The following is a 19,279-nucleotide window of genomic DNA, read 5'->3' on the forward strand; positions in this document are numbered from 1 at the left end:
GCAAAAGCTGCCACACATGGGATTAGCAACAAGTATGCCTTGGAGAAATATATATAAATGTTAAACAGCATGGGGGACAGAATAGATCTCTGTGGCACCCCATAAGCCAAAGGGCAAGGGCATTCCCCAGCACAACCTTCTGAGTACGATCCTCCAGGTAGGAGCGAAGCCACTGTATAACCATGTCCCGAAGTCCCAACCCAGAGAAAGGATGTTTGGTATCAAAATGTTGGTTTGGTCTATTGTATTGAAAGTTGCTGAGAGGTCCAGAAGGACCATCACAGTCACACTCTTATCTCCTGACATAGGTCATTTAGTAAGGCAGTTTCTGTCCCCTCATAGGAACATGGGCAGCTGCCAAATACAGAGTCAGACAATTGGTCCATCTAGTTCAGTATTGTCTAAACAGACTGGCAATGGCTTCTCCAAGGTAATAGGTAAAGGTCTCTCTGAGCCTTATATTGGAGATGTCAGCGTCGGGTGGCCTGTCATGAAGAGTCCCTGCACTTCTGAACTTGCAACTCAATCACAGGTTTTATTATATAGTTGAGGGAAGCAGGGGTGTAGCTAGGGGAAGAGGCGTGTTCATTCTTCTCTCTGGCGGCCCCCCAGAGTGAGGGGGACAATGAAGAAAATAGGGAGGGAGGGATCTGGAGGGCCTTCAGGAGTTGGGGGCTCATGTTCTTTGAACCCTTTTGCTCAATTATAGCTACACCTCTGGAGGGAAGACTGATGGAGAGTAGAAAAGGGGAAAGGTGTGTAAATCTATTTTCAATTTTTTAAGATATGTGGTGGGGTGGGGGGAATGGGGACAAAGATTTCTTATTCCTGAGACCTGGGGGCTGTCATGTGCTTCCCTTCTTTACTTAGACTGTTCATGCATTCCATTGTCTACAGTTTTTTTGCTATGCATATAATTTCTCATGTGCTATGGTATTTACATGTGTATATAATAGGATAAAAGGATCAATTCATTTCTCCCCCTTTTAGTGCAAGTGGTACCCTGCAAGGCAACAATCTTTTTAAAGCTAAAGCAATACATATTTACCTTATGTAATAAAACCTGACCTAAAAGTACAAATACGCCAGTGTTTAAATTTTACTTTCTAGGGGAAAGGTGCCCAAATCAGTGCATCGAAGATAAGGAAGCTCTTCTCATGATCAGTGGGAAGAACTTTGGGGCTAACTTTGGAGCGGTTTAGCCTGCTCTCCCTACAGACAAGCAGTTGCTCATAGCTGGGTGGCTTGATTGGCCGCTCACATGACTGCCCGCTCTGGCAGGCGGGGTGGGGATCAGGGGTCGTGGCACTTCCACGATGGCACGCCATGGCAACACATGAGCAAATAGATGAGGTTAATGGAGTGCTTGTTCTGTTAACCTCATCTTAGGAGAGAGTGTCCTAGGCGGGCTAGCCGCCTTGGGAGCACCTCACGAGCCGGTGCTTCCCACGAATCCCAGGAACGCGGGATAGCTTGCTTTCCAGTGATGTGAGAATAGCTTCAACGTCTTGAATAAGAGGATGAGCCGTTATCGTTAACCTTCAATCCCCGGTGACCTGACCTAGTTCTTTGATCAGACTGCACGTGTGTATCTCGTGGGACATGGGTGATGGTTGGGTCTGGTCTTGAGCGAGAAGTAAGCGTTCCCATTACTGCTTTCCCAAGACAGGAGCCAACCACCACCCATTCCCCCATAAAATAGGGCTGGCGGAGAGGGCGGGGGAGATGCCCCGCCCGGCAACAAGGCAACCACCGTTTGTGCGCTGCTGCGCGGTGGCAGAGCAAGGGGGCAGTCGGACTCAGAGGCTGAGCGGGTGGGGCGGCCACATGCCATAGTTCCTGTGTCAGGAGGCGACTCAGAAAAGCTTGAACAAGGAACGCCCGAAAGGCGCGGAGAGACACTATGCCCTCCGTGGTGGAATATAAAGGGAATAGAGGGGGCTACCGGTGCGGCTACTGTGGTGCTGCCGGGGGGAAAGTATCCAGCGGTAAGTGGTGGGCGGCAGTGGTCTGTGTAAAACGCACAAAGTCATCTACCTCCTGCAGCACTTGGCTCTCGCTTACGCGTAGTAGCCGCTGCCTTTGCCCCTGCGACGGCGTATGTTCTTTGCCTCTGCTCTCGCTTAGGTAATAGAGCCCGATGAAACATTAAATAAAGAATGGCGAAGTTACGCATTTGCCTTCTCAGGTGGCGCACACTTGCCATTACTTAAGAGGAGACAGCTGAGCTCCTGCCTGCGCTGCCCTCTATCTGGATTGCTTCTACATAGTGCGAAGGATTCCGCTGCCCTCACGCGGATATGGGCTGCCCTCTTTAAAAATGGCGCTATTCGTTATTCGCGTCCTGTGAATTCGCACCCCGCCCCGCCAAGAAACAGGCGCTCTGTAGGCGAAACCTGGGGTCCTGTGCGCTCTTTCTAGGGAGTAAGACCCGTTGCGTTTCGTGAGATTTCGTGTTGAGTAAATATATGCGATTGCTTAGGAAGATTGCAGTCCTACCTTGAACTGCGAATAAGCCCCACTGCGACCCGATAAACAGTGACGGTTGCTTTCTTTTGGGGATAAACTGGGCTTGCTTTAGTTTAGGTTGTGTCATAGAGTTGGTGTCAACTCCTGGCGACCACAGAACTCTGTGGTTGCCTTTGATAGAATACAGGAGGAGTTTACCATTGCCTCCTGTCACGCAGTGTGAGATGATGCCTTTCAGCACCTTCCTATAGGGCTGCTGCCCGGTATAGGAGTTCCCCATATTCTGGGAAACACACCAACAGCTTCCGGCTCTGTAGGCAGGTTACTTCTCCGCTGAGACTTTAGGGGGCTTCTGCTTTAGTTTAGCTCTCTAAAAATTCAACAGGCGAAGCAGTTTCCAGCATTGCACCCCCACCTGTGGAATTCCTAGCTGTCACGAGCCTTTCGAAACCAAAGGAACTCTACCAGAAAAAAAGTCACAGGCTCCCTAATACTCTTCACTTTATTTTCTTGAGGGAGAAGGCTTGACAACGTTCGAACGTGGTAACGAAAGCTTCTCCTTTCGCTGTGCGAGGGCTTGTAGTGATTCTTGTTTACTTCCGCCCTTTCTGCCCCGGGAACCGGAAGTCCTTCGGAAACATGGTGGGGCCGTAATCCCTTCCGTGCTCCTCTCCTCTCAGATGGTGGCGGCGTCTAGGAGGAAGGGAGGTTACTCTTTTCCCTGAGGGGACTGGTAGGGCTCTGAGCACGGCCCTGCTTCAGGCCGGCCGGCAAAGATGGCGGCGATGGGGGGGAGTTCCCGAAGTGTCGTGGAGTACTTTGGGGGAGAGGACGGCTATCGCTGCGGCTACTGCAAAAACGACACGGGCAACCTTTCCCATGGTGCGGATTGGGCGGGGAGGGGCGCGGCTTTGGGAGGACTCTTAGTAGGCTTGTGAATATTGCGCCCAAGGGGATGAAGTGGGCTGTGGTGGGAAGCTTTGGGCTGCAGTTTAAAAACGGGACGCGTTCTTCTCTTTCCAGGACGGCTCTTATTTGTGTTTACAGCAGCCTTTCAGCATTATTCTTGCGGGCTGGCTGTTGCACATGCTCTGCCCTTGCACCACATAGCAGACTCTGAAGCTGAGCTCCAGTGAGGTAGTTGCCAATTCAGAAGTGCAGGCGCTGTCTACGACAGCCCCCATGGCCATCCCCACCCCAAGAGCCAGAGTAGCCGAGAAGTACCCGCGGCGCTCCATCTCTGCGCGTCTCCAATTCACTATCCTCCTGCCCTGGGCCTTGTGTGCTTCTGGCAGGTCAAATGCAGATCATGCACTCCTGTAACCTGGTCATTTCTCTCCCAGAGCATTGCAGTGGGACTCGCCACCTGCTCTTTACCCCACATATGCAGGTCATATTTCCAGGCGCTCCTCCATTCATGCTATTGCAGCAGCTGCCCTGTGGTAGAAATGGTTCTTTCTGGTTCAAGCAGCCAAAGCAGCTATTCAACAACAAACCATCCTCAAAAGCTGATTGTACAGCACACACACAAAAGATAAAAATGCTGTCCCAAAGATGTTCCCAGTCTATAAAGATGCTCAAGGTAGCAACAACCACTGAAAGGACTCTGTTCTGGGACCAAAAAGGACAGTAACTCTCACCTTGCTCAACAAAACAAAGCCACTTAAAAAGGGATATCTTTTCCCAGATAGGGGGATACTGTGACTAGACACTTTTCTCAAGCTCCCCGCTCCCTTTTTTTATTCTCATGTTTGCTTTGGCTGCTTGAACCAGAAATAACATATTTTACGAGCGGGCAGTTGTGATTACGCGAATGGAGGGAGGTTTGGAAATATGACCTGCATATGTGGGGTAAAGAGCAGGTGGGGAAGCATGAAGAGAAATTGATAGTGGAGAAGAAGGCTGAAGCTTTCTGAAGAAAGGGAGGAAGCAAGGTAGCAGAAGAGTACAGCCCAGTGGAGCAAAGTAAAATAATAGTATGTGAGTGACTGCCATGGGATATGGTCACCACCAGCTTAGGTAGTGATAACTGGAGATTAGATAGATTCACAGAGAATTGGCCTATCATCATCTGTTAATCATGAAGACTTTGTAGAGTCTATATGTTAAGGGGCAGTAAATCTCAATACCAGTTGCTGCAGGGAGAAATAGCTTGTGAGGGCTATCACATTTATGCTGTACATGAGTTTCTCAGAAGCAAGGAATGTTCGGCTGAATAGACTTTGGTCTGTGGCAGTTCTTATGTGTGTATAGGGAACTAGCTTGGATAGTGTTGTTTATACCTGTGGCATAGTGAAGGAGATTGAAGGAGAATGAAGAGAGATGAATGGGGAATAGAGGAGGGATGTGCCTGAACTGGTCCGGAGCCCATTTTAGAGGTCTCCGAACCAGTTTGGATGTGGCCCAGTTTGGTGCAGGGTGTGTGTGTTTCACTTTAAGAGTTGTATTTACCCCTCCCGCTGCTTCCCCCCTCCGGCATTCCATTTTCCAGCAAAGTTTTGAGGGCAGAAGCGTTCCTCCCTGCTGCCCCTGCCCCCATTGTTTGCAGGAAATGGAAGTAGCTGCCGCGCATGTGCCCGCTGCTGCGCGTGCATGTCCACCTCACACATTGCATGCACACGTCACGCACGCAACGTGTGACGTGCGTGGTGGACGTGTGGTGGCGTGTGCGCGCATGTGGCGGCGGACACATGTGCAGTGGCTACTTCCGCTATTTCCGGCAAACAACAGGGCCAGGGGTGACAGGGAGGAATGCTGCCGCCCCCCAAACTTTGCAGAGAATTGGAGCGCCGGAGGGGGAAAAGTGGTGGGAGGGATAAGTACAACCCCCCCGCCCTTAAAGCGAGACCCCCCTCAGCGCCAAGCTGCACCTCCGCGGTTCCGTGCACATCCCTAGAATAGAGTAGTGTGTATTGGAGAGTGCATGGGAAACAAATATGTTCAGTATTGCTTTAGAGAGAGTGATGGTAGCTTGACTGGAGCTGATAAGCACTGATAAAACTATCAGTGTGGCATTGTGAGTGGGGCTGGTGGGTAGTATTGTGTGGCAGAAAATAAATGGCATAGTGATATTTGGAAATCACTAGGTGAATATAGTGTCATGAGAGTACAAGTGGTGTTTCTTAAAGTGTGTTTCAGAGAAATGCAGGTTAATTTCCATTGATTGAAGTTTTCCATAGAGACTACTTTAGTTTTCTTTATTTGAAGGAAATGTTTACAATATTTTGTATGAATGTTTGCTCCAGGCATGTGGGCTCATTCGTTGACTGTTCAAGATTACCAAGATCTTATAGATCGAGGATGGCGAAGGTAAGATGTTTCTGAGCACCGTTAGTTTAATTTAATTCAGTATTCAAATCTTAAGTAGTCTTTTGCCTACTTAGCCTATTTACAAAATGGTCTCTAACTGGAAATTAAAAACATAAGTGTTGCCCTGTTGTGTTCACTGGACCTAATTCACTATGAATCAGGAAATGGAAATAGAAATTATTTCTACTGATGCTGGCAGAGTGCTCTCCTTGTACAGCTTTTTACAACAATATTTAGGACAATAGCAACAATAAGTTGCTGTCTTAGATCAGTGGCTCATGTAGCTCAGTCTTGTCTGCTCTGACCAGAAGCAGTTCAAAGTCTTTTCTACCCATGTCTCTTGTTCTAGTCTGTAACTAGAGATTAGGGATGTGCATGCAACCGGCAGGGGGTGGCTCGAAGTTTTCCCCACCAGCACTCTATTTTAAAAGCATCCATCGGGGCAGCAGCGTACCTTCCTGCTGCCCTGTGCTCTCTTCATCGGGAAGCAACAGGAATTATCCTGCTTCCGAGTGAGCACACCCGATGTGCGCATGCACGCCAGGTACTTTCTGTTATTTCCAGTCGAAAATAGCACAGGGCGGCAGGGAGGTACACTGCTGCCCTGAAGGATACTTTTAAAATAGAGCGCTGGCGGGGGAAACGTGGTGGGAAGGGTAAGGGCACCCTTCCTCACCCTTGAAGATATGTCCCCTGCTTTCGAACCAGCTGAACAGCCAATTGTTTGAACCAGTTCTGAGACCCTTAAAAGTGCCTCTGAACAAGTTTGTGCACAACCCTAATAGAGATGCCAGGGATTGACATGGGCTCTAGTGCTCAGCTATAGCCCTTGGAACCAGGACTCCCTATCTTTGAGACAAAATAATAATTTTAAGTTCGCTAACATTTTTCAGACACATGTTGAGAATAGTTCACACCTCTTTGGAAACTAACACCATCTGGGTTGAAAATGCATGACAGCTAAGTGGCTGGTTGCATAACTGAAGATTTGTTCTGAGGAAGAGCATTCCTCTGTGTAATGAGCACTGACACCCCCCCCCCCACCAATTAAGAGTTGACTTCTGTTCTGATGTATCATTTGACTGCAGTTAAGGCATAAATGAGGAAGCTGTGGGAGGGGAGGAGGTGCACAATTTTGTGACTTTCTTCCAATCTCTTATAAGTGTAATATCTGGTTTTTAGAGAGCCAACAGCATCAGAGACCTTGTCGTGTCCACGATCCACAAGATGCATTTCATTACTTGATAACAGCAGCGGTGAATGAAATGTGAAGTTATGTACTTGATGCATTTTCCCCAACCCCAGTGTATTATATGAATTAAGATGTAGCGTTTGTACTCAGAAAAATTTCCATTTGTGAATGGGGCACAAACTAGGTTTCCTTCTTAAAAGCTGTTTATCAGGGCCTGTACTTTATTTTAATTCTCTTAAATTTAAAAATGGACAGGAATGTTTATTACTCTGGCTAGGTCTTAGTGCAGGAATTATTATTTTTTAAACTAACATTACTTATTTACTAAGAAGCAAAGCATTGAGTTGGGTTTTTCTTATGTTAGTGTGTTCAGAATTTGGGTTTTGTGGAAAGCTAGAAAACTGGGAAGAGAGGCTTTAATGTCCTATCCCAACTCATCACAAAGGCATAAAACAAGAATCATGTTCTATCTGATCTGTACAAGGATTTGTCTCTTTGCCTAGTGACAGTTTCCTCTGATGCTGCCTGGCAGTTTGCTTCCTGGTGGATTGTTGCTTCTAAGATTGTTGTAGACCCTGTAAGGGAAGCAGCAGCAGGACTATCAGAGAGCTGATAAGACACTTTAACATAATTTATGTCCTATCCAACATCATCTTAGCCACTCTGCCACACATGAGTGTCAATTGCTTTGTGTTGTATTGTGATAGTAGTAACTATGACTGGTCTTGGACATCACATGACTGAAAGGCAAGCTGTAAGTCTTTTTTTAAACAAAAATACATTCCCAGCTGCAGTTCCAAAGACACTTAGTAGTATGTTTTAATAACATCTGTGCCATTTCTGTGTAGATGAATGTATGACAGATAATCTATGTTTGCTTTGCAGTTCTTGAAGGACTTCAATACAATAGTTTGGAAATGTATATTATCAGATTGGAGATTATTGATTGAATTAATTGCGGCTAATCAATGTTTTGTTTCTTTGTAGTATAGAATTCATTATATTACATTTTAAGCATTATAAAGCATTATTGTGCTTATATTTTAAGGATTCATTACATTACATTTTTATAACAGCTTTTTATATTAAAACTGTTTTAATCATTAAAATGTTTTTTAAATATGAACCTCTTTAATTTGTAGGAGTGGAAAATATGTTTATAAGCCAGTTATGAATCGGACATGTTGTCCTCAGTACACAATAAGGTAAGATCTTATTTCACCTTCTCCAAAGGAACAATTCTTGAGTGCCAATATTGTGCAGTGGGTAGAGGGAGGAAGAGAGATTCAAATAACTATTCTACCTTTCTTGCAGGGCAAGCCATGTCAACCTTGCAGGGTTGTGAGGATAAGTTGTGTTTATAACGATTGATAAGATCAAGAGAATGAGAATCCTTGACATATACAATGCAAAAAACTCTGGTAGCATCCAAAGAATAGCTCACACAAAAGCTCAAGCACAACTCATTTTCCTCGTGTTCTCCTTCTCTCAGTCCCCAAGGCCCCCAAAAGCTGTTCCAGAGCATCAAGGAACTCTCCGCAGTGGAGTGGGGATTAAGTGCAATTGGCTTCAAGTGGAGGGAGAAATTCCCAGAAACTTTCTGCAAGTGGAATTTTAGAAATGTTAAATCTTTTTTTTTTTTTTTTTAGTACATTCATATACCTCCCCATACAATAAAAGTCCCTGGGCGTATAAGACGACTGGGCGTATAAGACGACCCCCTGACTTTTCCAGTTAAAATATAGATTTTGTTATATACTCGCCGTATAAGACTACCCCCTCTTCCGCATACCAAATAAAACTTATAAGAACATCAGATTTGATTTCAACATGGTAATTTTAATTCAAAGCAGCAAAACTGTCACTTATAAACATAAGGCTGAATGTCATCAAACATGTACCGTAAACATACCGTAAGTGCAGGTGGATTAAACTCAGAAGCTGAATGAAAGGATAACACAATAAACGCATGGGAGCTGCCATACTGTTTGTTTTCTAAGCTATAAACTAAACTGGAACTGACAATGATAGGAGGAAGTTAACAAACAATAGAGAGAGAGCAAGTGCTGGGCAAGTCACTGGCGAGTAGCATGCATCATAACTGCAAGCTATGGTATTTTTTGCTAGCGTGACAGTTTCCCTTTTAAAAGCCTTCAAAATCCTCCTGTTCGTCATCTGATATCATAAGTTCATCAATGACATCTTGTGATACATTTGCAAGGCAGTCGTCATATGGATCGAATTCCGTATCAGATGGTGTGCTCTCAGCTTCGGCTTTCTCTTCACCTTGCCACAAGTAGTCGTCCTCCATACCATCTAATGAATTTGATATTCCACACTTCTTGAAAGACTTGACTACTGTCTCTGCATCAATATCATTCCAGGCTGTTATGACAAATTGGCACAAAACATCCAACTGTGGAGCACGCATATTTCCTCCTTTTGTGTACGACTTTTCGCCGCTAACCATCCATTCATTCCACTGTTCTCGAATGCGATCTTTAAACGGCTTGTTTAGGCACACATCCAATGGCTGTACTAATGATATCAATCCTGCAGGAATAACTGCTGCATCCGTGTTTAGTCTTGCAAGCCTTTGCTTGGTGGTGGGAGTTAAATGAGCCCTGAACATATCCCACACCAGTAGACTACGTTTTTGAATAAGACCGCCTAGTCGTCTGCTCCATACATTATCAAGCCATAGTTTCACACCCTCTTCATCCATCCAGCCTTTTTCATTCACATGTACAAAACAACCAGCAGGGAACTTGAGTTTTGGCATTGTTTTCCTTTTAAAAATAATCATCGGTTTCAGTTTGTTGCCATCAGCTGTGCATGCTAGTACCACTGTAAAACTCGACTTCTCATGTCCTGTTGTTTTAATCAGAATTGTTTTTTCACCTTTTTGATGGACAGTTTTATTTCCAATCATATCAAAATTCATTGAAGTTTCATCCATGTTTCCAATATTACTTAACGCATAGCCATGTTTAGTGCGCTGTTGTATTACGTAGCGATGGAAACTATTTACTTTGCTATCCAGATCTGCAGGTAATTTTGGGGCAATTTTTGTCTTTTGCCTTAGTACCATATTATGCCTTGTCATGAATCTACTACACCAGGATACAGTGGCCTTAAAATTGTTGCTGTGATCTGGGTTAGATTTGGCCCACTGAAGTGCAAACAAGCGTATTTTATTTCGTGTTACTACATAACCGTTTTGGCGATGCTCATTCACCATGTCTGCTACATGTTTTTCGAGTTCTGGCCAATGTGGGGTGCCTCTTCTTAATGCACACTTACCCCTTGGCATAGTCTTTAATGCTTTTTCATTTGCTTTCCAGTCCCGAAACATCTTTTCTGTTACTCCATATTGTCTTGCAGCAGCGCAATTATTATGTTCCATGGCAAAGTTTACAACTTTAAGTTTGAAACTAGCTTCATATTTCTTTCTTCTTGCTGGTGCCATGATGGGGTTTGATGATGGCATGATAGGATTTTGACTGTTGGACATTTTCTATACTGTACTGTATGCTGTGTGTGCAGGAGGAGGAGGTAAGGGGCACAACAGGAGCTCGGGACTACAATGGGCGGTAGTGGATGCAGGGGCGGGCTCCGCTTTCCCTCCGCCCACTGTTACACTGCACCGGAAAGCTGTGTGTGTGCAGGAGGAGGTAAGGGGCTTTCCCTCCCTCCGCTTTCCCTCCGCCCGCTGTTACACTGCACAGGAAAGCTGTGTGTGTGCAGGAGGAGGTAAGGGGCACAACAGGAGCTCGGGACTACAATGGGCGGTAGTGGATGCAGGGGCGGGCTCCGCTTTCCCTCCGCCCGCTGTTACACTGCACCGGAAAGCTGTGTGTGTGCAGGAGGAGGTAAGGGGCTTTCCCTCCCTCCGCTTTCCCTCCGCCCGCTGTTACACTGCACCGGAAAGCTGTGTGTGTGCAGGAGGAGGTAAGGGGCTTTCCCTCCCTCCGCTTTCCCTCCGCCCGCTGTTACAAAGCACCGGAAAGCTGTGTGTGTGCAGGAGGAGGTAAGGGGCACAACAGGAGCTTGGAACCATAGTATAATTAGCGATCCCTAAACTACACTCGGCGTATAAGACGACCCCCCCATTTACGAGCAGAAATTTATGGTGTGAAAAGTCGTCTTATACGCCGGAAAATACGGTAGTCTTAATAATTATACCATACTGGAGGCTTTGAACATATGATTATGTTTCACTGAAATAAGTGGGTTTTAGTTATGTGTGATATGTTTCGTTTCAGGGGGCTAAATTATATATTTACTGAGCATTGTTTGACTGATTAAATGTCTTTCATTTACATCAGTAATCCTTGCTATGTAGTTGACGTAATGAATACAAATTATTTAAATTATCATACCTAATCTCTGATATCTTACAGAAGTAACATGTGTGAACGAATTGTTCTGTGAATAAGTATCTAAACTTGGTGAATGCCTACTAAAATTGATTACCGATTAATACAGCATTAAAAAATGAAGATTTAATATATTTTTATTAACTGGATATAACATAATCTGTATTCTTGTTTTATTTTTTTAGATGCCAGGTTTTACATTTCCAACCCTCTAAATCGCATAAGAAGGTTCTAAAGAAGATGTTGAAATTGATTACAAAAGGGGAGATTTCTAAAATAAATAGTGAAGGTAAAAAATGCACATTTTAAACATGAGTTAGTGTTGAGTTCTGCAAAGAAGAACTCTTTTATGTGTTTTTAAAATCATGAAAGACAGAAGCTCAATACACTTATATCCCACCTCTGTTCCATCATGAAACATGGTGTCCAAAGACAGTTATTTCGCTTCAGCAAGGTAGCTGAATTTGATGAGTCTTCAGACTGTTTTGGCACACTGCTGATGTGAAAGACAGTTGTTTTTCACATTTGCTTTGTTTGGAACCATAACCTGAAGACTTTATAGTGCAGAAATTTAAGTCACCTTATTTGTCCAAGGTGGACTTTAAATCAGTTATTTCTGACTTAGGCCTCCCAAATTTAAAGTTCATTTTCCTTTTAATTAATCGGGTGTTGCTCTTAATTTTCTCAGATGGGATGCATCCAGTAACTTCCATATTAAGAAGGTGGTTAACTAAGTTGTGCCTGTGGAATTTTGCAGATGTTTAGACTTAAAACTTGCCATTCACCAATGTTCTCAACACAGTTTTGTGGGGATGGAATTCAGAACAAATTCAAGGTGTATAATCCTCAGTTGGACAAATCCATTGGCAAAATTACTTGCATTCATTAATGTGGTTATCCTCTAGATCCAACAATTGGTTTGTATTAGGGATGTGCAAAACATTTTGAATCAAAACTGGTTGTTTCTAGCTCAAAACTAAACCCTTTTAAATAAAGGGCCTTTTTGAGTTCAGAGCAGAACAACCCCATTTTGATCAAGTTTTGAGTGCCATTTTGGATTCCTGTTTTTCCCTTGCTGATTGGTTTTGTAGCCTTCCGATTGGCTTGCAGTCGCTTGCTGATTGGTTGGCTTGTTATAAAAATCAAGTGTTGTCATTGGCAACTGCGCCTCCATTTTCTGTGGGGAGGGAGGAGGGGACACAAAAGGAAGGATTCTGCAATCTGCATTGCAAGGTGTACTCAGCCAACATGTGGCTGAAGTTGCTCTAGTTAAGCTACTGCTATGCTTGCTGCTGAGGTACTGCTGTGGCAGGAGTTGCAATGCTCGGAAGCAAGGAGTCATAATTGTGTGTGAGAGAGCCACTTGTGCCAGTGATGTTACTGTAGCACAGGCACTGTGGCTGGCAGTGGATTTTGGATCAGTGATTCTTTTTTTGGTCATTTTTGTACTGTGTTTGAAATGTATGTTCTGTGTTGGGAGGGACAGGTTCCCTTCTACTGCATGCTCCTGCAGTGTTTTTCAAGGCAGGGTTGCAAATTGCAATGCAAAACTTGTGTGCAGTGTACTCCATGAATGCAGCTTGTTCTGGCCATAGGAAACAATGGGGGAACTCGAAACATCCCATTTTCCCCATGGGTAGCTCCTAGGGACACCAAAATGGGTCAAGTGGTAGGGCATGATGGGTGCTGCCTACCACCCGACCTCTGTACCCTTTAAGGTGTGCACACGTACGCGTGCTCACAATTTTTTGGTGTCTGCTCAGTTCATTTTAGATCCCGCTCAGGTTGAATCTCAAAGGCCTCATTCTGAATGCAGGTGTGCACACCCTGCCTTGATACTGCAGCCAAGAACAAAATTCATTCCGCACAGCAATGAAACAAATTAGAGGGACCACTGCACCTGACCCTCAAAAGGATATGGGCAAGCAGGCAATTTTAAAATTTTTTTAACCTTCCCCAGAAACCCTATAGGATCTTATGGAGGTTTGGGGAAAAGATTAAGAATTTGTTTAAAATCACCTGTTTGCCCATTTCTTTTGAGGGTTGGGTGTTAGGCAGCACCCATTATGCCCTACCACTCAACCTAATTTGATGACTGTAGGAGCTACCCATTGGAAACAATGGGGTGTTTCAAGTTTCTCCATTCTTCTCTATGACAAAAACACTCAAAAAGTTTTGAGTTGTTTTGTTTAAACAGCTGATTTGACCACTATTTTCGATGAACCAGTTCAGCTGTTTTGTGTTTTTGTTTCAAGCTTGAAACAGAACACAAAATCCATTTTTTTTCACATCCCTAGTTTGCTTGTGTGGAGTAGCTGCCAGACACATTGGATCCTTCTGTGTTGTACTGTAGTGGGGAGAGGCATAGAACACACACAAATCAATATGGGATGTTTCTGTGTCTGGCCAAACCATTGTGGCTCAGGGCAAATTGCTATGCTTCCTTGCAATTTGCTAGATGTGGTACTAGTTGCATGTGGATGTATCTGAATTGAGCCAAACAATAGGTCTCATGGCCTGGACTATAGCAGCTTACAAATCAAGGAACTCATCTGTAAACTGACTATATGTCATCCTGGAGATGCTTTTAAAAAAATTACTTGGTAAGCTTTGGATAATGTAAGCTTCTTCATGGTGGTCAGCTTATGTCACTCAGAATCTTCACTCTCTTCTTTTGTCATGACTACCCTGCTCTATCCCCTGACCCACATAAAGGTAGTTACTGGGCAGATCAGCGCTCTCCATGAGATGGAAAATAAATGTTCATTTTTAATATTAGTAACTAGAATAATACATATTTATAATTGGTGTACTAATACTGAGCCAGATGCGCAGATCAAGTGGTGGTTAGACAAGATTAGACAAAATGGATAGTGGATGGCATCTCTGCTGATTTGCTGTTTGTACTTGGCTCTAAGTCTCAAGTCATGATATAAGTACATGAACTATTGCACTGTATGATGATGAGCAAAAATGTTTTCCCTTCAGTTCTCTCATTACAAAGGAAATTGGTGTTTCGTAAGTGGATCTTAAGATTAAGAAATTAAATGTTTGCATTAAGTCCAGATTTCATTTTAAACCAGATTATTTAATTTAAAATGAGTAATGTACCATAGCTAAAATTTAAAAAATAAAATCAATTTTAACTAAAACTGACTTTTAATTAAAACAAGCAACACACCAATTTTTATCTATCATGCCTTCGACTATCCTTTTTCCTGTGTTGAAAGTTTGTTCTCTTTATTACTATTTACAGTGGAACCCATGGATTCCCACGCAGAAGATACTGATGGCAGTAGTTTTTTGCTAAAAGATGAACCAGACACCAGCCAGTCTGAACTAAAACCTTTGAATACTGATCATATAGAGAAGGTGGAAAGCGAAGAGGAAGAAGTGAAAGGAGAAGGATCTGTAAAGAAAGAGGACTCTAAACATACTGAATCATGTAATGAGAAAGCTAATGCCAACTTCAGCAATGCAGTGGAGTCCACTAAAGTTGGCCGTGCAACTCCTAAACCAGGTAGATGCTTTTAATATAATTTGCCAAGTTAGCTTAGCATCTATTTTTTCTTGTTGTTCCTCTCTTATGGTTAGCAGATCCAAATCTGTCAAAATTTATGCCACCAACAACCCAAGGAACAAAATATAGATACAGTACAGATAAATTGCATGTCTAGTTCTTAATTTAATTCTGAGTGACTTAAGACATTTGCCCTTATCTACAGGATGGCTCCAGGAAATGGAGTACCAGTTTAGACCTAAACTGACTTTCCAGATTAGATTTCATTTGTATACATATTTTACATCAGTCTGAAAGCAGTGTTTTCTATGGACTAATTCAGAATTAACACTGCCTACTCCTCAGCCACAGCTAAAAAATGGGAGCCATGCACAGTTATGTATCCTGTCATCTTCTACTCCAGTGGTTCTCAACCTATGGTACTCCAGATGTTGCTGATCTACAGCTCTCATCACCCCTAGCCACAAAAAATTGTAGCTAATGGAAGATGTAGTCCATCAATATCTGGAGTACCATAGGTTGAGAAACCCTGTTTCAACCTTTCCTTTCTCTGGAGCAAATCTCCCCTGCCCTAATTATGATAAAGGGAAATGTTGACACCAACCTTAACTGCAGCTAGTGCTAACCAGGGTTCCCCTTTACCTAAACTCTGAAGCCAGCATTAAACCATGCATTGCTGCTTACATTTTGGGAAGATAAAGTAACATGTCAATGAACCTGGTAGACACTTGTTTGAAATAACATGTACATTGAAATTTTAAAAAATGGACAACATCCAGACAAACCCTGAACTGATATGCTAGAGTTCTTCGTTGTGCAAGGAGTATGTGATTTTTGTCAATTCTGCCCATTTTCCTCTCCCTGCCGCCACCTCTGTAGCAATAAGAAGGTTCCCTGTCTGCAACTGATTCACATTCTAAAAAGAAACACCAGTTGGACACTAGCGACAGCCCCTGGAGGAATGTTGTGCAGGGGTTGAGTAGTGACAGTTGTTCTCTTCCTGCTAAATAGAAAAGAATTTAATAGGGTGATCATAGTAGAGATACCTGCAAAGACAAGCAAGTGCCTTTAATTTGGCTAGTTAGATCTCAAGCCTGTAGATACAGATGTGAGGGATGTGCATGAATCTGATCGGAGGCCCTTTTACAGGCCTCCGAACAGGTTTGAATACTGGCTGATTCGAAAGTTCGACTGCGGAGATGGGATAACTTTAAGGGTGGGGGGTGGTGTGCTTCCCCCCCTGCTTTCCCCCCACTGACGCTGGCTGGAAAACTGGTCCAGAGGGGCAGCAACATACAGGTCAAGTATCCCTTATCTGGACTGCTTGGGACCAGAAGTGTTCCGGATTTCGGACTTTTCCGGATTTTGGAATAGGCCAGTTTAAGGGTTAACCTGAGGGAGTCCAGGTTCCTAGAGAGGCAGCTGGGAAGAAACATTCGGCACGGGCACCTTCCCTTCTGGCCCCTCCCCTGATAAAGGAACCTTTGTGTCTTTTCCTGCCTGCAGGATTTGTAGCCCCCCCGCCCTTGAAGAAGAGAACTTGGTGGTTGCCAATGTAGGTGAGGTGTGTGGGGACCCCAGAGCCGTGGCGGGAGGCGATACAAGGGAGAAAGGCAGGGAGTTGGCTTGGGATGATGGAACCAGAGGAGAAATGTCCTGGGTGGGCAATGAGGGGGATGTGATGTGTGCAGCCTTCTCAAATAAGTAAGTTTTGACTGCATGTTTTTGTTATGGCGTGGTGTCCGGATTTTGGAGCATTCTGGATTTCGGATGTCCAGATAAGGGATACTCAGCCTGTACGTCCCTGCTGCCTTGTCCGCTCTTCGGACCAGAAGTAGGCGGAAGTAGTGTGCGCGCATGCGCATGTCAGCGTATGCGCATGCCTGACGTGCGCACATGCGCTCACTTGACATGTGTGCATGCACTCACTACTTCCACCTACTTCTGGTCCAAAGAGCAGATGGGGCGGCAGGGAGGTATGTTGCGGTCCCGCTGGACCGGTTTTCTAACCAGCGCCGGCAGGGGGAAAGCGGAGGGAGGGGTAAGTGCTCCCTCCCCCACCCTTAAAGTTATTCCATCCCCGCTGTCAAACTGGCCCCCGCTGGTTCTGCGCACATCCCTAACAGATGTAGATTGTTGTGCATTTATATACTTTTTAAAAACGGACAAGAGTTGATAAATGTATCTTTGCATTTGGTTGATCTTTGAGAGAAAGACCAACTCATTAACCATCTCCAAAGGAAAGGCAGGAAGAATTGTGGGTGATTCTTAACTGTGAAGTGGATTTCAGATGTAGTTTTGTGTTTGGGAAAATATTTCAAAAAATTATCTGATATGCTGGCATCACAATTACTTCCAATGCCTGACAAATCTCTCTTTCACTGGGATATATGTTAACCTATTGGACAGTTGGGATTAACCCTATCTTGTGGAATTATTATGCAGAACTTACTTGACTGCTGATATTCTAGCTACATCTGATTGCCAGGGAGAAAATGTTTATAACTATTTGTATAACACAGTACTTCCCACATTGAGGATATGTATATTGCCAATTCTAGGCAGAGGAGCTGACTTGAGTAAACCACCATGTCGTAAAGCCAAGGAGATACGGAAGGAACAAAAATTGCAGAGAAACCTTCAGAGCCAAATCCGGAACCCTGTGCTTGAAACAGAGTCTCAGCTTTTGCTTGGTCAGAAATCTCAGCCTAAAACCAATCAGCCAAAATCAGTTGAAGACTTCATTTTTGTCACCCTAGCTCCTGAAGCTGTACACCAGTTGGAGGTATTAAACCCTATAAATACAAGGAAGCATTGGATTGTTCTAGCATTGCTGTTAGTTTGTACCAATATTAAGTTCTATCTTAAAAAAACCCCAAAAATATTGATGGAGCGTGGTTGCATTAGAAAATACTTTGACCATTTTTGGCATTTAGAAAGTGCTTTGTTTTCAAGTTTGTCTTTGTCTTTCTCTCTCTGTGTGTGTGTGTGTGTGTGTGTGTGTGTGTGTGTGTGTGTGTGTAAAACTGAAGTGAAGGTATTTTTTGCAGAAGCACTAGAGGGTGCTGTGACTCCATGTGGCCCATCCTTACTCTTGTTTTAGCTTGCCTCTGACCTAGGAGGGCATTTGGCTCGGTCTCTTGATTGCTACCTAACTTTAACATGACCTCTGATGCCTTTGCTATGTCATTGTGACTCAGACCCTGCTTCACGCACCTGGTCATGACGATCTGCTTGCTCTCTTGCAAGATGTGTGACCCATAGCCAGAGCCTGATTCAAAGTAAATAATATTTTCCCTTGAACCTACTGTGAGGCATATTGAAAGTTCATGATACATAAGCCTTAGTAGAGAGAATTGGTAGTGAAACTGAAATGCACATTGGCTGAGTTTGGTATTTTCATTTAAAATTAAAAGTTTTCTGTATATCATTTCAGCATAATGCTGCAGTAATGGCCTACTCAAATGCATGCAAAAGCTAAATATATTCTTTCCAGTTCAGCTATTTTCTAAGCAACTGCGGCATACTATTTTGCAAGAGTCAGAGTGGAGACTGCTTGACTTGTAACATACCCAAGCATGGGGCTGGTGTGCTAATAGTATTTAAGACAAATCTAAAGACTTTTGTTGGATTAAAGTAAACCACAGCCATTGCTTTTTATTTGATTATCTCACAAATAGTACTTGGAAATTGAGAGCAAAAGTGCATATGAAAATCTAGTTTATGAAAAGGGACCAGCATTTTTAGGGTGAGAAAATCAAGTTTTTCTGCATGTATATAATAATTTGTTTTGTTGAAAGTCTCATCATGAGGTTTATATTTATACACACACACACACACACACACACACACATTTACATTTGAATTACTTTTATTCACATGAAGAAGCAGCACAGTTGATTCTGAACTGATTTTGTATTACTGATTTTTCAAAGAATTGAAATAATTGCATTTACAAATCAGTGACTGCAAACTAAAATTAATAGTAACATCAGAACTAGACATTCGGCTTCTGAAAAATCAATGTAATGAAACAAAGTAGCAATTCTCATCGACTGGCTACACAATTTTGGAGCTAAAATGCATGAAAAGGAATGCTTGTTTATAGACTAGTATGTATAATAAATTTCAATCTGTATTGCTGCATTTTCTAGCTATTCTGCACTTCTGTTTATGTAATGACTATTAGTGCAATAATGAATATCTTTAATTCTTTGGAAGGTGAGGTTGGTGAGATCATCTCCACCAAGTTTCCAGTTCAAAGCCACATTTCAGGAGTCTTACCAAGTCTATAAACGTTACCAGATGGTTATTCACAAGGACCCACCTGATAAACCAACCGCCAGTAAGGTCAGACAGCATGTTGCTTGTGTCCATTCTCAGACAATCAGAAGCTCAGACAAGCAGTAG

At 43.5% G+C, this 19,279-nt stretch overlaps 1 protein-coding gene across 16 annotated transcripts in view; it reads left to right on the plus strand.

Annotated features, from left to right (window-relative positions):
• Positions 1-1,761: 1,761 nt before the first annotated feature.
• Positions 1,762-19,279, plus strand: part of ATE1 (arginyltransferase 1) — a 202,045-nt gene continuing 184,527 nt past the window's right edge. For 2 of the 16 annotated variants that reach the window (XM_053309066.1, XM_053309065.1), the window contains exons 1-7: positions 3,078-3,351; positions 5,715-5,778; positions 8,113-8,175; positions 11,535-11,638; positions 14,606-14,869; positions 17,431-17,654; positions 19,091-19,219. In XM_053309066.1, the coding sequence (XP_053165041.1) occupies positions 3,246-3,351; positions 5,715-5,778; positions 8,113-8,175; positions 11,535-11,638; positions 14,606-14,869; positions 17,431-17,654; positions 19,091-19,219 (954 nt within the window). In that variant the 5' untranslated portion in view covers positions 3,078-3,245. Of the gene's footprint in view, positions 1,989-2,336; positions 2,425-2,857; positions 3,013-3,077; positions 3,352-5,714; positions 5,779-8,112; positions 8,176-11,534; positions 11,639-14,605; positions 14,870-17,430; positions 17,655-19,090; positions 19,220-19,279 lie in introns of those variants that run through there. The other 14 variants (XM_053309053.1, XM_053309061.1, XM_053309054.1 and 11 more) reach the window with 13 other exon arrangements.

This window comes from Hemicordylus capensis, chromosome 3, assembly GCF_027244095.1.
Source record: "Hemicordylus capensis ecotype Gifberg chromosome 3, rHemCap1.1.pri, whole genome shotgun sequence".
NCBI classification, from domain to species: domain Eukaryota; kingdom Metazoa; phylum Chordata; class Lepidosauria; order Squamata; family Cordylidae; genus Hemicordylus; species Hemicordylus capensis.